General features: G+C 47.5%; 2 protein-coding genes across 3 annotated transcripts; both read left to right on the top strand.

The window, feature by feature from the left end:
* The first annotated feature begins 1,153 nt into the window (after window positions 1-1,153).
* Window positions 1,154-16,090, top strand: LOC101120864 (2'-5'-oligoadenylate synthase-like protein). 2 transcript variants are annotated; one of them, XM_015101472.3, is made up of 4 exons: window positions 1,248-1,619; window positions 7,788-8,079; window positions 8,944-9,119; window positions 16,067-16,090. In XM_015101472.3, the coding sequence occupies exons 1-4, from the start codon at window positions 1,428-1,430 to the stop codon at window positions 16,088-16,090; spliced, it is 684 nt and encodes a 227-aa protein (XP_014956958.1). In that variant the 5' UTR covers window positions 1,248-1,427. The 2 variants fall into 2 exon arrangements, with proteins under 2 accessions (XP_060257264.1, XP_014956958.1); XM_060401281.1 differs by lacking the exon at window positions 16,067-16,090 and having other exon boundaries at window positions 1,154-1,619; window positions 8,944-12,514.
* A 99-nt stretch (window positions 16,091-16,189) lies between these two features.
* Window positions 16,190-17,769, top strand: LOC121816896 (2'-5'-oligoadenylate synthase-like protein 1). The gene is made up of 2 exons (XM_042234225.1): window positions 16,190-16,214; window positions 16,817-17,769. Exons 1-2 carry the CDS (start codon window positions 16,190-16,192, stop codon window positions 17,242-17,244), a joined length of 453 nt encoding a protein of 150 aa, XP_042090159.1. The 3' UTR covers window positions 17,245-17,769.
* Window positions 17,770-19,545: the final 1,776 nt, after the last annotated feature.

Here is a 19,545-nt window from a genome sequence, read left to right as displayed (position 1 = left end):
TCCAGCCCACTCTTTGCCTCCTTCATGTTTTGCTCAAATATTTGCTTTTCAGAACTTCCCTAACCACCTTACTTGAGACTAACCTCCCAAATACCATCACCCCTCACTATCCACACATGTGGAATGGAAGATGGTTTAGTCGCTAAGTCGTGTCCGATTCGTGTGATCCCCATGGAATGTAGCCCACCAAGGCTCTTCCATCCATGGAATTTCCCAGGCATGCACACTGGAGTGGGTTGCCATTTCCTCCTGCAGGGGATCTTCCCAACCCAGGGATTGAACCCATGTCACCTGCATTTGCAGGCGGGTTCTTTACCACCGAGCCACCTGGGAAGCCTCACTAGATGTATAGTAAACTAATAATACTTGCATATATTTTTTGCTTTTGGCCGTGAAGCATGTGGAATCCTAGTTGCCCAGCCAGGAATCAAACCCATGCCCTCTGCACTGGAAGCACAGAGTCTCGACCACTGGACTGCCAGGGAAGTCCAATATGTACATTTGCTTAATACTTTCCCTTCTAAATGTTCTCAGGCTTAATCCACACACCCTATGGGATAGGTATTATTCCTAAACCCATTTTAAGGATTATTTATGTGAAGGTCAGAGTGACACCCCACTCCAGCACTCTGGCCTGGAAAATCCCATGGATGGAGGAGCCTGGTAGGCTGCAGTCCATGGGATCACGAAGAGTCGGACATGACTGAGCGACTTCACTTGCACTTTTCACTTTGATGCATTGGAGAAGGAAATGGCAACCCACTCCAGTGTTCTTGCCTGGAGAATTCCAGGGATGGGGGAGCCTGGAGGGCTGCCGTCTATGGGGTCGCACAGAGTTGGACGTGACTGAAGCGACTTAGCAGCAGCAGCAGCAGCAGCAGAGAGGTTAAGAGTCTGACAAAGGGCAGACTGGAATTCCAGCATTTGTACTGGGGAACCTAGAATTCCCATGCTTCTGCTCAACCTAGAGTGGGTCCCTGCTCTTTGTCAGCCTGCTTTGGATGACAACGTAGGGCGATGGGATTGGTGGATACCATCCAACTGCGGGAGTTGCCTCTTCCAGGGCCATCCTCAAGCCAATGTCAGTTTGCAGCTTATAAAAAGAAAGCTAAAAAAAAAAAAAAAAAAAAGGAAAGCTAACAGTTGAGACACGAAACCTGCCACAGGAAGGGTGACTGAAAGCCACACCCATTAAGGTGGCACCTGACCTTCCAGTCATCACTCAGTGTCTGAGGCGCGCCAGCCACTGTACACAGCCTCAATAAAGAGGAGCCCCAGGTCAGCCGGACACCCTTGGTTTCCTCTCCACTCTGGTCCTTTATTCCACAGGGTACTGGAAAGGAGTGTCCTTAAAGAAGGGGGCGTGTGCCAGCAGCTAGGTAGGTGCATAGCTGTATACCTAGCCGCCAGTGGTACTCTCAAGACAGATGGCAGTATCCCTGGAGCTGTTTGATACCCCAGCTTCTAGGCTGAACTCCTTTGTGGCTCAGTGCCAGCCTAACATCAAGGAGTGGAAAGAAGATGTGGTGAAGGCTGTGCGGTCCGTGGAGAAGTTCCTGAAGGAGCAGCACTTCCAGGGGGACCATGGGCTGGACCAGAAGGTGCTGAAGGTGATTCAGGTGGGACTGGTCCCCTCCATTTCCCAGCCAGGGCTGGGCAAAACCCAACCCATGGGTCCATGTCTCTGAGGATGCTAGGGACCTCTTGCCTCATTATCTCTAGTCTATGCTACTGACATCTCAAGACACAGCATCCCAACACACTGCTGCCTGGAGCAGGGCAAGTTGAGTAAGGAAGCTGATAATAGTAGCGTACATTTTGGATGCACTTGCCTAAGCCCTTCTCAGGTACTGTCTCTAACTTGTACACCCTCTGAGGTGTGCACTAGTCTTCCCAGTTTACAGATGAGCACAATGCAAACTCAGTGACTTAAGATCTACAATGGCTAAATGCTACGCAAGGTCTCTGGTTAAATCTTGGTGTGAATGGACCATCCGGAGAATATAATTTGGGAACAATTGGGAAAATTTCAATATGGCCAGAATGTTGGATTTTATATGTATATATATATGGGAATTTTTTTTTGAAGTGTAATAGTTTTGTGGTTGTGGGGGCAAATGTTCTCTTTGGTTGGACATAAATGCTGAAGTATTTATGGACAATGGTCCTCAGTTTCTGTAATTTATTTTATTATTATTATTTTTTAAGATTTTTGGATGCAGCCCGTTTTTCAAGTCTTGAATTTGCTACAATATTGCTTCTGTTTTATGTTTTGGTTTTTTGGTCTCGAGGCTTAGTTCCAGGTCAGGGATTGAACCTGCATGCCCTGCCTTGGAAGGTGATGTCTTAACTACTGGACAGTCAGGGAAGTCCCTGTAATTTACTTTAAAGTGGCTTAGTTGAAGGAAACATGGCAAGAAGTTTAGACATGTTGAATCTGATGGGGCGGAAGTATAAATGTTCTTTGTTTTCTCTTTCTATTTTTATGTTTACAAATTTTGATAATGGAACGTTTTTTTTTGTTGTTGTTGTTTTTAAATGAAAGATCAGGGAGGTGAGGACTTACTGAAGGTCACACAGCTGGTGGTGAAGCTGGGATTTCTTACTCCACTCTGGGCTGCACCCACTGAGCCTTATTTCCCCAAAACCCTTTCAGCAGCTGCCTCTTGTCACCTCTGGTCCTAACTAGGATAATACTCCAAGAGGGTCAAAACTAGTAAGGTGTGATGAGAAAAAATGACTTTTGAGGTGTGATGAGGAAAAACAAAAAAACAATTTTCTTTTTCTGAGTTGCTGCCTAGGTGCCTTACAGTATGATGATCCTGCTAACACCAAAAGTCCAGAGTCTGGAACTTTAGATAAATTTTGGGCACCCTGCAAGTTTATGCTTTGCTTCTCCTGGTGCGGCCTTTTAAAATAACCAGTTATTAGGCGGTCCAGTGGTTAAGACTCTGAACTTCTACTGCAGGGGACACAGATTCGATTCCTGGTCAGAGAAATTCCACAAGCCACACGATGCAGCCAAAAGAAATAACGAAATTTTTTTTAAGTTTTTTTTTAATATAGAGTCAAGATGGATTTTTTAAATTAAAAAATAAAATAAAATAACCACTTGAAAGTTAAGCCTGCGAAACGTTAGTAACCTCTGCCCCAATCACCTTGTAAGAACTGGATGCTTTCTACCCTGTTCTGCGTCCTGCTGAATTGTGATCTGGGGAGAAGGCCTGCTCTCTCCCCGGTTCACTGAGTCCCCTTGCTTCTGGGATCTTTAAGTAATAAGCCTTTTTTAAAATTAATTTTTAATGAATTTTTGTTGGAGTACAGTTGCTTTAGAATGTTAGTTTCCGCTGTACAGCAAAGGGACGCAGTTATACCTATACATTTATCCACTCTGTTTGACATTTCCTTCTCATTTCGGTCACCACAGAGCGTTGAGTAGAGTTCCCTGAGCTGTACAGTAGGTCCTCATTAGTTATCTGTTTGTATAAGTAATAAATCTTATGACTCCACTTCCTCTGTATGGGTGTACTGAAACTGTGTCTTTCCTCCAGATGGCCCCGTGAGTTTCATTACCCTACAGGTGGGCTTGCTGGGGCAGCTACCTGCCCGTATGGGTGGCTTGTGCCCCCTCATTCATCAAGTAAAAACCTACATATTTTAAATTTTATTTATTTATTTTATTTTTGGTTGCACTGAGGATTTTGTTATTGCACCAGGGCTTTCTCTAGTTGTGCTGCGTGGACCTCTCAACCACAGTGGCCTGTCCGGTTGCAAAGCACAGGCTTTAGGCACACGGGCTTCAGCAATTGTGGCGCAGGGGCTCAGCTGCCCTACTGCGTAGGGAATCTTCCCGGACTAGGGATCAAACCGGTGTCCCCTACATTGCAAGGCAGATTCTTAACCACTGGACTACTAGGGAAACCCTACATGTTCTTAATTCAATCCACCAGTTTCAGCTTCCCAACATGAAAGGTCCTGGAGGCAGACAGTCTCAGCCAATCCTTCCTGTAAACACTAAGGAAACTGAGGCACAGAGAGGGTGAGAAACTTTCCACGTTCACACAGAAAGCTGGTGGTCCAGGCAAGGCTAACACTGGGACTCCTGTCTCGAAGCTCAGTGCTCTAATTCTGCCTTTAGGAGCAGTCACTGCAGGGAAGGGTTTAGAAGCCGCAGGCCCATGTTGCTTTTTAACTCTCATCCCCAGCACCCAGAGCCTGAAGCCATGTGATTTAGAAGTGAGAAACCATACATTTTGACACTAGGCGTGGGCTTGACTCTTGGCTTCTTCCCTCACTAGGTAGGTGACCTTAGAGTCACAATCTTGTCTCTCAAACCCTCAGTCTTCTCATGTGTAATTGGGATGACATCACCGGCATCACAGTGAGGGTGGGAGGCAAGGGTTCCCTAGTGGTTCAGTGGTAAAGAATCTGCCTGCCAATATAGGAGACTCAGGTTCCATCTCTGGGTCAGGAAGATCCCCTGGAGGAGGGAATGGCAACCCACTCCAGTATTCTTTTTTATATATATATAATTTTATTTTATTTATTTTTGGCCATGTTCTGGGTCTCCGTTGCTGCATGGGCTTTCCTCTGGTTGTGGATACCAGGGGCTACTCTCCATTGCAATACACGGTTTTCTCATCGTGGTGTCATCTCTTGTTGCAGAGCACGGACTCCAGGGCACACCAGCTTCAGTACTTGTGGCACGAGGGCTCGGTAGTTGCAGCTCCCGGGCTCTAGAGCGCAGGCTCAGTAGTTGTGGCATGTGGGGTTAGTTGCTCTGTGATATGTGGGATCTTCCTGGACCAGGAATTGAACCTGCATCTCCTGCATTAGCAGATGGATGCTTTTACCACTGAGCCATCAGGGAAGGCCCCCACTCCAGTATTCTTGCCTGGAGAATCTCCATGGACAGAAGAACCTGCTGGGCTATAGTCTATGGGGTCACAAAGAGTCAGATTCAACTGAGCACGCACCCACACCATCATCATCATCTGTCCCTCATCAACCAAATAGAGCGGTGCAGGCTAAATGATTAGTCAATGTTCAAAAACAAAGGCATTGTTATCAACTTTTGCTCGAGCTTTCTTCTGGGCCTGGAGCACCAGTATGACTCCTCCCAGACCAAGCCCACCCCACCCCACTAACCCTGAGAATAATGCAGATGGCATGGGGCAAGTGAGTGGGACAGAAGGATGTCTCAAACATGAGTTTTGACGGCAGGAAGTGGTATTAACCCAGCCCTCAAATCCTGCCTGCAACCTTCTCCAATCTTGAAACTAATAAATAATAGAGACACCCAAAGAGCAATGGCCATTGAGAAATTAGCACTCTATTTGGGCTTTAAACCCTCTTCCCTCCCATGAAAATCTGGTGAGCTGTGCTGGCCCATATGAGTGAATGCTTATCCTTGTGTTGGAATAGGTTTGGACTAGAGCAAATCATATAGCCTGTTCTAGAATGTTCTCCCTTCTCTGCCTGTATTTTCCCACTGGGAAAGGTAAGAAGGGCACAGCCTTCAAGGAGTTGTGGCTTTCATCGGCACACAGAGTGCCATCCCCAGTGCTCTCACATGGGGCAGAAATGCTGACTCTGAATGCAGGTGGAAAAAGAAAAATGGAAAAGGAAGAGGAGGACTTCCCTGGAGGTCCAGTGGTTAAGACTCCCACGCTTCCAATGCAAGGGCTGTGGGTCTGATTCCTGGATTCCTGGATGAGGAACTAAAATCCTGCATGCCACATGGTGAGGCCAAAAAGGAAGAGGAAAATAAAGATGGCAGACTTCTCTTCCGCAGACGCAGGGCCTGGCACGTAGACATGGGTCACTGGCAATAAAGAGGCAGATGAACCACACCCTGCGTTCTGACCCTCTGTCTGACTGTGACCATGACTCCTGGCTATGAGTCCATGGCAAATCCGTTAACCCCCAATTGCCTCCTTTTTTTCATCTGTACAATGGGGATAATTACCCTAGTCCCTCCACCTCAACTGGGCGCTTCCCTGATGGCTCAGCAGGTAAAGCCTCCACTTGTAATGCAGAAGACACAGGAGACTTGGGTTTGGTCCCTGGGTTGGGACGATGTCCTGGGGATGGAAAATGGCAACCCACTCCAGCATTCTTGCCTGAAAAGGCTCATGGACAGAGGAACCTGGCAGCCAACAGTCCACAGGGTCGCAAAGACTCGGACATGACTGAGAGACTGACACGCCGCCTCAATTAGTGAGACTGAGGATTAAAAGACTGTTTGTATAAAAGGCTTTCAGTGGTGCCGGACACAGTGAGGGCTCAGCTGGTGGCAGCTGGGTCATAGTCAATTTTCAATGATTCCACCCACCAGCAGAGGTAACCCACCTGAGGTCTGATACATCTGTGGCAATTCCGCCTCTCGATCCCGAGTGAGAAAGAGAGAAAGCCAAAGAGCTGGGGGCCTTTGTATACCAGAGGCAGCAGGACTGGAGAGCAAGTCCAGGATCTCAGAACATCAAAAAGACCCCTTCAAAATCATCCAGCTCAGTCTCCTTCAATTCAGATGGGGAAGCTGAAGCTCAAGCAGAAGAGGTGATCTAAGTCAACTCGAGAAAGAGAAGGAAGAGAGCTATATGGCTGACTTCCTGTGTAACCAGCACCACGGCAAGCCCTTGACATAAATAGTCTTACCAAATCCTCCCAATAACCCAGTGACTCATGTGCTATCGTTACTCTGAGATGACTGATGAGGAACAGGAGCGAGAGGGGAGGTCAAGATTAGGCTGCCCCATTCCCCAGCCCATGGCTCTTATCCACCAAGAAATCCTGTGCCCCCTTTTTATTGAGAAATTTTTTTTTTTGCTGAGGTATACGTGCTTTACAATGTTATGTTAGTTTCTGCTGTACAAAAAAGTGAGTCAGCCATATGTATACATATAGCCCCTCCATCCTGAACCTCCCTCCCATTCCTTTCATCCCACCCAGCTAGATCACCAAGGGCATGAGCGTGTGCTAAGTCACTTCTGTCGTGTCTGATTCTTTGTGACACTATGGACCGTAGCCCGCCAGGCTCCCCTATCTATGGGATTCTCCAGGCAAGAATACTAGAGCGGTTTTCCATTCCCTTCTCCAGGGGATCTTCCCAACTCAGGGATGGAACCCATGTCTCCTGCACTGGCAGGCAGATTCTTTACCACTAGCGCCAACTGGGAAGCCCCTAGATCTCCACAGCCTTTTTTAATGACATAAAATTATGCCACTGCAGGAGATGGTAGGAGACACAGTATCAATCCCTGGATCGGGAAGATCCCCTGGAGGAGGGCATGGCAACCCACTCCAGTATTCTTGCCTGGAGAATCTCATGGACAGGGAAGCCGGGTGGATTATACAGTCCACAGGGTCCCGAAGGGTCAGACACGACTGAAGTGACTTTGCATACACACACAGAGCACAAAATTATTCAGACCTGCCCCTCCCACCCCCTAGAATCCTCCAACTGCCCCCCTGTAGAGGACGATGGTTTCCTTGGAGTGGGGATCACTCTGCAGATAAGGCTGAGTCTCAGAAGAAAGACAGTGGAGTAAATAAGAAACATGGTTGTGGAGTCCGGCTGCCTCAGTTTGACACATCCACTGTGTGACCCTGGGTGAGCGGCTTGCCGTCTTGACCTCTCCACTTTCCTCCCCTGTAAAGAGGTGATGTGGGTACTTCCCACCCATCGGTGAGGCAGGTAACGATGAACGGGATCATCTGTGGGAGAGCCGTAGGGATTCCCTGGTCCTGGCAGTGGCCTTGGGGTGATGGGACTCTGTGTTCCACAGGTGGGCTCCTTCGGGAATGGCACGGTGCTCAAGAACCACGCGGAGGTGGAGCTGGTGATGTTCCTGAGTGGCTTTAGCAGCTTCCAGGAGGAAGCCAGCAACCACAACCACCACAAGCATGTTCTGAGCATGCTCTGTGAAAAGCTCACGGATTGCCCGGATCTGCTTCACCTCCAGCCCCAGAACCTGAGGCTGGTCCACGGAGTCACCTCTGCTGTCCCCTTCACCATTCAGACCTGGGAGATGGAACAGCAAGTCACTGTCACCATCGTGCCGGCCTACAGGGTCCTGAGTAAGGGAAAGCCCACCTGACTCGCACACCTGCCCTCCCCAGGGGGAGGACCCGCAGCTCCTTCACCTCTCCTTTGTGGCCACGTGCAGATGCCTGCATGTACCCATTCAACCCATATCCCGTGGTGGGTGCTGGGCATTTCAGCGACTGAAATGCCTGGGACTGACTCAGCTCTGGCTATCCTTGTGGTTCAATGGGGCAAACAGATTTATCAAGGAATCACGCAAATAAATGTATGATTGGAGAGGAAGGGAGAGTCGAGCAAGGGAGAGTCAAGGAAGGGAAAGCATTAGAGCAACCCCCGGGGTGACTCTGGAACACTTACCCTGGGGGTGGTTGTTTCCCCACGCTATATATAATAGTCTGCGTCAGCTAAACCCAAATTTCCAATCTATCCCTACCCCACCCATCCGTCTCCCCCTTTGGCAACACAGGTCTATTCTCTATATCTGTGAATCTGTTTCTGCAAAACTCACTTTTCATTCTCCAGAAGGACAGTCAAGAAGGCAAGCCTTTAGTATCTCAAGCTATGTGGTTCCAGGCTTCCCTGGAGAGATACTCAAATGAATTAGCAGTCTCTCCCCTGAGAGCTTCCCCACTGGCTCAGCGGTAAAGAATCTGCCTGCCAATAGAGGAGACATGAATTCGACCCCTGGGGTCAAGAGGATCCCCTGGAGGAGGAAATGGCAATCCACTCCAGTATTCTTGCCTAGGAAATTCCATGGACAGAGGAGCCTGGCGGACTATAGTCTATGGCGTCACAAGGAGTCAGACATGACTTAATGACTAAACAACAAAACCCTTGAGGACTTGTTAGCAACCGGGGCTTTCTAAGCCCTCACTGTCTCCCCTTTGCCTCCTCAGGGCCTTCTGTTCCCAACTTTCAGCCCTCCCCAGAGGGCTATGCGAGACTGATTAAGGCCCGCCATACTCTTGGACACTTCTCCCCATCCTTCAGCGAGCTGCAGAGAAACTTCGTGAAATACAAGCCAACCAAGCTGAAGAGCCTCCTGCGGCTGGTAAAACACTGGTACCTGGAGGTGAGGAGGCTGCCTGATGGCGGCAAGAGCAGAAGATGGGGGAGGGAGGGGAAGAAAAGGAACCAGACTTGTCATCAGGGGGATACTGTGAGGAGGGGTAACGGTCGTAGGGGAGGGAGAGGAGTTAGTTAGTTACCCGTTTCATGACAAGCTACTTTTTAGATTTCACATAGGATGTCTTCATGGTACCAAGGGTATTTCCAAATACCCAGATGAGCAGAGTCATCTCCGCTTATGAAAGGAAGACTCAGAAGCAAACAAAACATGAGAAAGAAAGAAAAGAAAAAGGATTTCTTATTTTAAAAAAATTGGTAAGAGTCAGAGTTTAGACTGGTTTAACCAAAAAAGAAAAAAATAGTAGTTAAAGATAAAAATCGAGATACTACGAAAGTTTGTTTAAGTTAGTATGTTTATGATGGAAAAATAGAGTTTTCTTACATAGTTATCACCTCAACAAAGGTTGTGATGTATCTTCAGATATTAGCAACACCGAAGTCAAGAAAGAAATTGGTTTTTTTGGCCCGTCAGTCACTTAAACAGGAAATGATCCAAAGTTTTGTGGATCTGAAGAGCTAGAACTCGAATGACCTGTTTGTTTTGTTTGTTTGACTAAGTTTTCAAAGTGTTTTCTTCCTGAATATAACAGGGACATTTATTGGCAATGTCCACAGAAAAGCATGCCAGCTTTACTTCTTAGCCCTTTCTCTGTACAAGTCTCTGCCTCTAAGGGGCTTCTCCAGCAATCCAGTGCTTAAGACTCCGAGTTTCCACTGCAGGGGTATTGGGTTCCATCCCTGGTCAGGGAACCATGGTCCCCACACAGCCTAAAAACAAACAACCTTTAAAAGACTCTGCCTCTAAGACAAGATGTTGGCTGTATATGGTTTTTTTTGAGAGTTTCTTGACTCAGTATTATTCATTTGATGTTTTCTTTTATTTGAGAATTTTTATTTAGCCAAGTGTTACAAGACGTGTTGATCAACACTCAAGGACACAAAGAGTTCATATTATACGTTAAACAGAACTAGAGTCCTGTAATGCTAAAAAGGTTGTCAGTTCATTTTTTTCTGGAGAATTTGTAACAACCCAGGAGTTGTCATTTACCATCATGATTCAAAAGTATTTTTTGATTCTTACCAGTTCATCCACTGGGGCCAAGGAATGTGTAAGTTAGATTCTCTGGGTTTTATTTGATTTCACCAAATCTTAACTGTAAGAATATCACTGATCTCAGAGATGTCCAAGTTTGTGTATGCTCATGCACAAAGTCATTTTTTTTTAAATTTTGATATGTCAGTTGGAACGCTATATCATTTAAGTCTGCACTATGTATAGCCATATACTGAGGGTGAGTGAGTGAGTGAAGTTGCTCAGTCATGTCTGACTCTGCGACCCCATGACTGTTGCCTACGAGGCTCCTCCATCCATGGGATTTTCCAGGCAAGAATACTGCAGTGGGTTGCCGTTTCCTTCTCCAATACTGAGGGTAGGAAATAAAGAAAGAAAGCTTTTTTTCCCCACCTCATATAGCCATCAAAAATAAGAACATTAACCTGGGTAATTGATTCTACTTTTTTTTCTTTTTGTTTTTTAATTGAGAGTAACAGTAAAACCAACTCTAACTAGCTTAACCAATAAAGAGAATTATCAGCTCATGTGTGAAAACCTACAACAGTGGAGAGAGCTTCAGGCACTGTTTGGTGAAGGCTCCAGCTCTGTTTCTCTGTAATTCTCTTGTGTGTGTGTGTGTGTGTGTGTGTGTGTGTGTGCTAAGTTGCTTCAGTCATATCTGAGTCTTTGCGACCCCATGGACTGTAGCCCACTAGGCTCCTCTGTCCATGGGATTCTCCAAGCAAGAATACTGGAGTGGGCTGCCATTTCCTCCTCCAGGAGATCTTCCCGACCGAGGAATGGAACCAGCATCTCTTATGTCTCCTGCATTGGCAGGCAGGTTCTTACCACTAGCGCCACCTGGAACAGCTGCTCTTAATATTATATGTCAACTTGGTCCCCAATCTGGTTTCCCTCATGGTGGCAAAATGGCCACATCTGTTCCTGCCCTCACGTTCACTTAGACTTCTCTTCTCTCAACCACAGAACTAAAGAACTAGATTTGACTCAAGTTGAGCCAGCTTAGATCACAAGGCATCTCTTGAACCAACCACTTGGCAAGGGGGGAAAGGTTTATCCTCGTGATCCTGTCCAGTCAGGGCCAACCCTGGAGATGAGGATTGGGCCAATCGCATCCAAACAGCATGGCCACTAAAACAATGGGGAAGAAAGACATGCCTGTTAGAGAAGCAACCCCAACGTTCACTACAGATTCTCAGCTATTACCGAGTCCTGGAGGAGCCTGGCGGGCTACAGTCCACAGGGTCGAAAAGAGTCAGACCCGACTTAGCAACTAAACAGCAATGATAACATAGTCCCCCAACACACACACAAACACATTTTTTTCTCTTTAGCTAAGATTTTTCTTTAAAAGAAATCTCCCAGAAGCCCAAATAGATTAAAATAAGAGTTATTTCAGTTGGGGTGCTGGTGACAGAGCCCAATCTGCTGACTCCCTTTTTTCTCTTTTCAGTATTTATCTGTTTGCACCAGCTCTTAGTTGCAGCATGTGGGATCTTCTGCCTTCACTGCGGCGGGATCTCTAGCTATGGCATGTGGGATCTAGGTTTCCTGACCAGGGATGGAACCTGGGAGCAGGGCATCTTAGCTATTGGACCACCAGGAAAGTCCCTACTCACTCCTTGGGCTACTTCTTCATCACTCCATTCCGAAAGTTATGTCAAGTACAGTTTGAAACCCACTGGACTCACCCAGTTGCTTAATTTTAAGATGGGGAGACCCAGGTAAGGCCAGAGAGGAAAAGTGACTTGGCCAAGAATACGCTGCAGGTAGGTAGCAAAGCTGGGACAAGAACTTGGATTTTTCCAGTTTCGGGTCCAATGTCATCCTTCAAAGGAATCTTGGGGTCACTCTCTCTCTCTTCCCATGTCTTTCAACACTATGTGAAAGCCAAGTGCCCTAGGGCGGAGCTGCCCCCGATGTATGCCCTTGAGCTACTGACCATCTATGCCTGGGAAACGGGTACTGAGGAGAAAGAGCGTTTCAGGTTGGACGAAGGCCTGGCCACTGTGCTGCTGCTGCTCACGAATATCAGCACCTCTGCGTCTACTGGACCAAGTACCACACGTTGCAGAACCCGATCACTGAGGACTTTGTCAGAAACCAGCTCAGAGAAAAGACGTACTGGATGGTCGCGTGCCAGCCACATCTCAGAGAAAGAGAATTAAGGGAAAGGTGGTATCGGGTTTCCTGGGCGGGCTTTATTTTGTATAGAAAATCACTATACATAACATATATATTTAAAGATCCATCTGTTTTACGGTTCGGCTGTGCTGTTTTGTTGCTGCGCATGCGCTCCCCTGCTTGCGGCGAGCGGGGGGCTGCCCTCTAGCTGTGGTTCAAAGGCGTCTCCCTGCAGTGGCTTCTCTTGGTTACGGAGCACTGGCTCCAGGGTGCACGGGCTTCAGTAGCTGTGGTCACTACGGGCTTCATTGCATGTAGAATTTTCCTGGACCAGGGATCGACCCTGTGTCCCCTGCATTGCAAGGCGGATTCTTAACCACCAGGGAAGCCTGGGTGGACTTTATTAAGTAGAAAAGCGGATATCTCACCCCAACACAGTTGACATCTCAAGCTGATTGCCTTTCATATCGCCAGGGCCTTAGGGGCTATAAGCCTTTTCCTTATTCCTTGAGCTATCACTCCACTCTATGTTAATCCTCTTACCCTCAGAAGACCATTTCAGTGCTTTTTCCCAGCATGAGAAACTAAAAAAAACCATGGAGACCCAAGTTAAATCCCAGCTCTGCCGTTTTCTCATCTCTGTGAGCCTCCATTCCTCATCTGTAAAACAGGAGTTATTGTTGTTGTCCAGCTCTTTCGAGACCCCACGGACTATAGCTTGCCAGGCTCCTCTGTCCATTGGATTTCCAAAGCAAGAATACTGGAGTGTCTTGCCACTTCTTTCCCAGCGGATCTTCCCAATCCAGGGATTGAACCCATTTCCTCCACTGGTAGGCCGATTCTTTATCAATGAGCCACCACGGAAGCCCAAAACAGGAGTAATTGGCACCAGCCATGAAGGACTCTTAGGATAGTCAGAGAAAATATACGTAAAGGGCCACTGTATCTCTAGCCTATGATGGACGCCAGCCAAATGTCCAGTACTGTAACACATGTTGCTTGTACCCGTTTGCATCCTCTGGGCCTTTACCATTTCAGGGAAGGTTGGCTCAACCTCCAGGAAGGTCAGCACCTGTGTCCCTTTGCCTGTGGGTTTTCAGCTTCCCTTAGTGACTGGTGGAGATTGGTGTGTAAATATCTCAGCTCCCTCCCATCTCAGATGGAGGGACTCTTCCTGGGTCGGGTGTTCTACACTAGTTCTCAGAGTCCAACCCCCAGCTGCTCACAGAGATAATCACCTTGATGCATATCCTTTATTGGCAGCCTTCCCGTCCCTGTCTCACTTTCCCACTTGCTCTTCGGTGCTTCCTGGCACCTCCTTCCAAATAAATGACTTGCACTCAAATCCTCATCTTAGGTTTTGCTTCCAGGAGAGCCCAGCCTGAGACAACTCTTTATACTAGAAGCTTTGGGTCACTGTAAGCAATATCATAAGAATATTTATTGTTCCCTCATGTGAGTGTCAGGCCTTTATTTTTTATTTTTTAAACAAGAAAGAGTTAACCAGGTCTCCTTACGAAAAGACAATTTATTGTATGGATGCCCAGAATATTGACCTGGGAAAACCGTCGGGACCTGAGGCAAACTAGTATAGACTCCTCTTCTCTGTTATTCCCTCTCATGGCCCATGTGCTTCCTCCCCTCTCACTGCCTCTGTTTCTCTCTCCATACCTGCCCTACTCCCCTCTTACTCCAAGGTGATGAGGAACATCCATCATTTCTGGTCCAAACTCCAGAAGGAACTAATTTGATTACTAGGCAGAGGCTCTGGAAAAGGCTTGCCTGGCAAATCCCATGGATGGAGGAGCCTGGTAGCTGCAGTCCATGGGGTCGCTTGGAGTCGGACATGACTGAGAGACTTCACTTTCACTTTTCACTTTCATGCATTGGAGAAGGAAATGGCAACCCACTCCAGTGTTCTTGCCTGGAGAATCCCAGGGACGGAGGAGCCTGGTGGGCTGCCATCATTGGGGTCGCACAGAGTCGGACACGACTGAAGCGACTTAGCAGCAGCAGCAGCAGGCAGAGGCTCTACCTTCCAGCTCACCTGGTGGGTCACTTGGATCAGGTGAGTTGAATCCACAGGACAGAGTGGCACTGCTCCCTGACTCCGTCAGGCAGGACCATTTCAGGGAGCCAGGGATGCTGGGGGTTGAAAGCACGGAGCTTAAAGTGTCCAGTTCATGTCACTAGCCTGCTAACACATTCTGTCACTTAGATAAAGTCTCAGCTCCTGCCTAAGTCAAAAGCTCCGGGGTACAAGGTCCAGGTCTTGGGACTTCCCTCGTGATCCAGTAGTTAATGCTCCATGCTCTCAATGCAGGGGCCCGGGTTTGATCCCTGGTCAGGGAACTAGATCCCACAAGTCACAACTAAAAAGATCCCATGTACCGCAGCCAAGATTCTACGTGCCACAGTGAAAACTGGCACTCCACAACTAAGACCCAGCTCAGCCAAATAAAACAAAAATGGAAAACCACACAAGGGCCAGGGCTTCATCATGGGCTTGACATCCAAGACCTATGGTCACCCCATGCATCCTCAGTCAGCTATTAGACCCCTTCAAGCCAATAGTCTTTAAAATATCTATTCAACAGCTACCTAGAGGAGAGACACTTGGAGGAAGCTCAATCTCCCCTCTGCTGAGGCAGAGGAGATGGATCAGAATCCCATCTTCAGGTTGGGAGAACCTAGGGAGGTCTGTGCCTCAGTTTTCTCATCTGTAAAGTGGGGAGAAATTATCATCATCACCACCACCATCATTGTCCTACCTTAGAGAATTGTTGCAGGGATTAAAATAGATTACTTAGAGATTGACCCCGTGCCTCAGGAAACATCAGTAATGGTACCAGCGATATTGTTTTCATCCAAAGCAATTCAGAAGCTCTAGGTTTGAACTCATTTATGTAGCCTGTTCAGCAAAGTGAAAGCTCTGAACTTAAGAGACCCACATGCTGGTGTGGTCTGCCTGAGGGACCAGTATTCTTGTTCCATCATGGCTTTGGGGGTCTCAACCTCTGTACACCTCAAAGATTCCTTACAAATACCTAAAATACTCTCCCCAAGAGAAATTTACTTTAAGCATTTATTTATTTATTTTGCCACACTGGGACTTAGTTGTGGCATTTAGTCAGGATCTTCGATCATAGTTGCTACCTGCGGGATCTTTACCTGCAGCATGCAAGATCTAGTTCCCTGACTGAGGATCGAACCCAGGCCCCCTGCGCTGAGAGTGCAGTCTTAGCCACTGGACCACAAGCGAAGTCCTGAGGAATTCTTGGAAACAGAATCCTCTTCATTCTGTTGCTGCTGCTGCTTCTCAGTCACTCAGGCGAGTCTGACTCTTTGTGATCCCACAGACTGTAGCCCCCCAGGCTCCTCTGTCCAGATGATTTCCCAGGTAAGAATATTGGAGTGGGTTGCCATTTCCTCCTCCAGGGGATCTTCCTGACCCAGAGATCGAATCCAGGTCTCCTGAGTCTCCTGCATTGGCAGGCCGACTCCTTATCACTAAGCCACCTGGGAAGCCCTCGTCATTCTGTTACTTTCTGGCAATATTTGTGGACCCTCTTGGACTGACGACCCCAGGCTCTGAACACAGCAGATGCTCAGATAATTGCCAAGAAGATTTCTTTCTGGCTTTTAGGCTTCCAAACAAGAAAGAACCTGGGCTCCCTCTCTCTGTGTTGCAGGCCCATCATCTTGGATCCGGCTGACCCCACCTACAATGTGGCAACAGGCTACAGGTGGGCTATAGTGGCTCAGAGGGCCCGCCATTGCCTGAAACAGTCCTGTTGCTACGACAACAATGAGACATGCATCCCCAACTGGAAACTGAAGGTAATGTCTCCTCTCTGGCTGCCAGAGGCTAGAAGTTCAGAATGAGATGCTGGTGGCTTAGTGGAAAAGAATCCACCTGCCAGTGCAGGAGACAGGGGTTTGATCCCTGGGTCCACAAGATCCCCTGGAGAAGGAAATGGCAACCCACTCCAGTATTCTTGCCTGGGAAATCCCATGGACAGAGGAGCCTGGTGGGCTTCAATCCATGGGGTCACAGAGTTGAACATGACTTAGCAACCAAACAAAATGTTTGCAGCTGCTGCTGTTGCAAAGACAAGGACAGGTGAGAGGCACTTTTTTTTCTTTAACATCCGTCCACACAATAGAATTTTTTTAAAGATTTTTTTTAATGTGGACTACTTTTCCAGTCTTTACTGAATTCGTTACAACTGTTGTTTCTGTTTTATGTTTTCAGTTTTTTCTATCACGAGGCATGTGGGATCTTAGTTCCCCAACCAGGGATTAAACCCACACTCCCTGTACTGGAAGGTGAAGTCTTAACCACTGGATCACCAGGGAAATCCCTGAAGGGCACGTTTGTCCTCAGACAGCGGAAGGTGGATTTAACCCCTCTCTGTCCTCTCCCTTCCAGTTTGCATGAGACATCAAGGTGACAGTGGAGCAGCGGGGTTGTGTGGATTTCATCATCCAGGTGAACCCTTATGAGTCCATACAGAAGCTTAAAGAGAAGATCCAGTGTAAGCTGGAGTCCTCGGCCCCACAGCGTCTGTCCTTCCAGGAGCCTGGTGGGGAGCGACAGGTCCTCGGGAACATCTCCTCCTTGGCAGATTACAGTATCTTCTCTGACGCTCATATCTCTCTGCTGCAGATTGTCTCTCCTGAGATGCAGGTCTTCCTGAAGAATCCCAGCGGTGGGAGCCACGCCTATGCCATTTACTCCAGCAGCTTAGTCCTCGACCTGAAGTGTCAGATTGAAGTGAGGGAGGGGCTACTCAGAAAGAAGCAACAGCTAGAGTTCCAAAGCCAAGTCCTGCAGGATGAGTGGAGTTTGAGATTCTGTGGTGTCTGAGACAACTCCACCCTCATCCTCTCCAAGAAGACAGCCGAATAGGTTCTATTTCCACCCAGTTAGTTTCCTCTGAAACATCTCCCTGTGCGTTTTTGCTGTTTAATCTAGGTCCCATCGATTTCACCTAACCTTGCAAGTAGACGCATGACGAGGGATATGAGACTAGATATGCAAACCAACAATAGCCAGAGCATATTTGACACTAGAATTCTGACCCACAAGCTCTGCAGCCACCAGCCTGGAAGCCAAACCATTGTATCAACTAACTGGAAACCATCAGGATTTAGCCAACAACTACGTGCTTCCCTATTTCCTCCCTTTCAATTTAGGACTGATGAAAGAAAGCCAAACAAGCTCCCTGACCAATCATATAGGATGCTCTGCTTCTAATTAGCCCACCTCCAGCTTCCCATGCAAACAACCTCAACTGGGGTATACCTGAAGGCTTCTCTTTATGCCACTATAAAGCTGTCTCACTGCCTTCCTTGCCTTGGTGTCTTTGCCATAGGCAAGGGATGGTGGCTAACCCCCTGGCTATAGCGAGTTGGGAATAAATAATCTTCGTTTGTTCTCTTTCGGGTGGTCTTCATTTATTTCCACAGGTGCTAAGGCTGTCCTGGGAGTTATAGCCTAAGCATATGAGCCTCTCAACTCTGGAAAGTAAGGACTGTGCAGGAAAGTGAGATAGAGATAAGGGAGATGGAGGATGATGTAGTTTTAAAAATCCCCTCAACTTATTTACAAAATAGACGTACAGTCATGGATGTAGAAAACATACTTACGGTTACCAGGGGCGAAGGGGGAAAGGGGAGGGATAAACTGGGAGATTGAGACTGACATATACACACTACATATAAAACAGATAACTAATAAGAACCCGCTGTATAGCATGAGGAGCTCGACTCAGCACTCTGTAATAGCCTATTGTTGTTGCTGTTGTTGTTGAGTCGCTAAGTCAAGTACAACTATTTGCAACCCCATGTACTGTAGCCCACCAGGCTTCTCTGTCCATGGGATTTCCCAGGCAAGAATACTGGAATGGGTTCCCGTTTCCTTCTCCTGGGGGTCTTCCTGACCCAGGGATCAAACCTGTGTCTCCTGCATTGGCAGGCGGGTTCTTTACTGCGGAGCCACCAAGGAAGTCTGTATCACCTGGAGATCCTGTTCAAATGCAGGTGCTGATTCAGGTCTAGGCTGAAACCAAGGCTGAATTTCTAACAGGCTCTGGAGTTTGCTGATGCTGCTTGTTCATGGATTATACTGAGAGTGGTAGCGAAGCCCTAGGATATTGAAAGGAATACGGATTTGAGTCCCACCTCTCAGAGACTCTGATTTGCCTAGTTTTCAGTGAGACTCAACAATCTGCTTTTTAAAAAGTCCCCTACACAACAATGTGAAGCATACAGTTAAATATGGTTAAAATAGTATGTTTTATATGATGTGGTCTTCCCTGGTGTCTCAGCAGTAAAGAATCAACCTACAATGCAGGAGGCGCAAGTTTGATCGCTGAGTTGGAGAGATCCCCTGGAGAAGAAAATGGCAGCTCACTCCAGTATTCTTACCTGGGGACTTCCGTGGACAGAGGACCAGGCAGTTTACAGTCTGTGGGGTCGCAAGAGTCAGACACAACTTAGCAACTAAACAACAAAATACTATGTGACTTTTACCACAGACGTGCGTGTGTGCTTGCTAAGTTGCTTCAGTTGTGTGCCATTTTATGGACTGTAGCCTGCCAGGCTCTTCTGTCCATGGAATTCTCCAGTCAACAATACTGGAATGGGTTGCCAGGCCCTTCTCCAAGGGATCTTCCTGACCCAGGGATTGAACCTGTGACTCTTCCATCTCCTGCACTGGAAGCCAGGTTCTTTTTTTTTTTTTTGGAAGCCAGGTTCTTTACCACTAGCACCACCTGGGAAGCCCCTTGCCCCCCACCCTACCCCGCCACAGACACAAAGGTCCCTAAGGTACTTCTGATGCCCAAACAGACTTCTGAATTTGTAGAATAAGTGGATGATAATCAAAGTGCATTGGACCAAAACGTGGGAACCGATCCTGACTGTCATTAACCCCTTGTGTGACCTTAGGCAATTCCTTCCTGTCTATAGGTCTTATTTTTCTCATCAAGGATAGATCTGTTGATCTCTTAGGCCCTTCCAGCTCTCACGTTTCAGGAAACCCTTCAGGACAATTTAGGACCAATGGTGGCCTGAGTCTAAGAACTACAATCCCCACAATGCCCTGCGTTTTTTTCAGCTCCCTTTTGGACCTAGGAGGACTACCGCTCCAGGAGGCGTTGCCCAC

This window comes from Ovis aries, chromosome 17 (assembly GCF_016772045.2).
Source record: "Ovis aries strain OAR_USU_Benz2616 breed Rambouillet chromosome 17, ARS-UI_Ramb_v3.0, whole genome shotgun sequence".
Classification (NCBI taxonomy): domain Eukaryota; kingdom Metazoa; phylum Chordata; class Mammalia; order Artiodactyla; family Bovidae; genus Ovis; species Ovis aries.
This window is presented reverse-complemented; position numbering and strand designations above follow the sequence as displayed.

Coding starts and splice junctions, on each gene's coding strand:
- LOC101120864 (XM_060401281.1), top strand. CDS start 1,428: ATGGCAGTATCCCTGGAGCTGTTTGATACCCCAGCTTCTAGGCTGAAC. Junction 1,620..7,787: donor AGGTGCTGAAGGTGATTCAG/GTGGGACTGGTC, acceptor TGTGTTCCACAG/GTGGGCTCCTTCGGGAATGG. Junction 8,080..8,943: donor GCCGGCCTACAGGGTCCTGA/GTAAGGGAAAGC, acceptor TTGCCTCCTCAG/GGCCTTCTGTTCCCAACTTT.
- LOC121816896 (XM_042234225.1), top strand. CDS start 16,190: ATGCATCCCCAACTGGAAACTGAAG. Junction 16,215..16,816: donor TCCCCAACTGGAAACTGAAG/GTAATGTCTCCT, acceptor AGTTTGCATGAG/ACATCAAGGTGACAGTGGAG.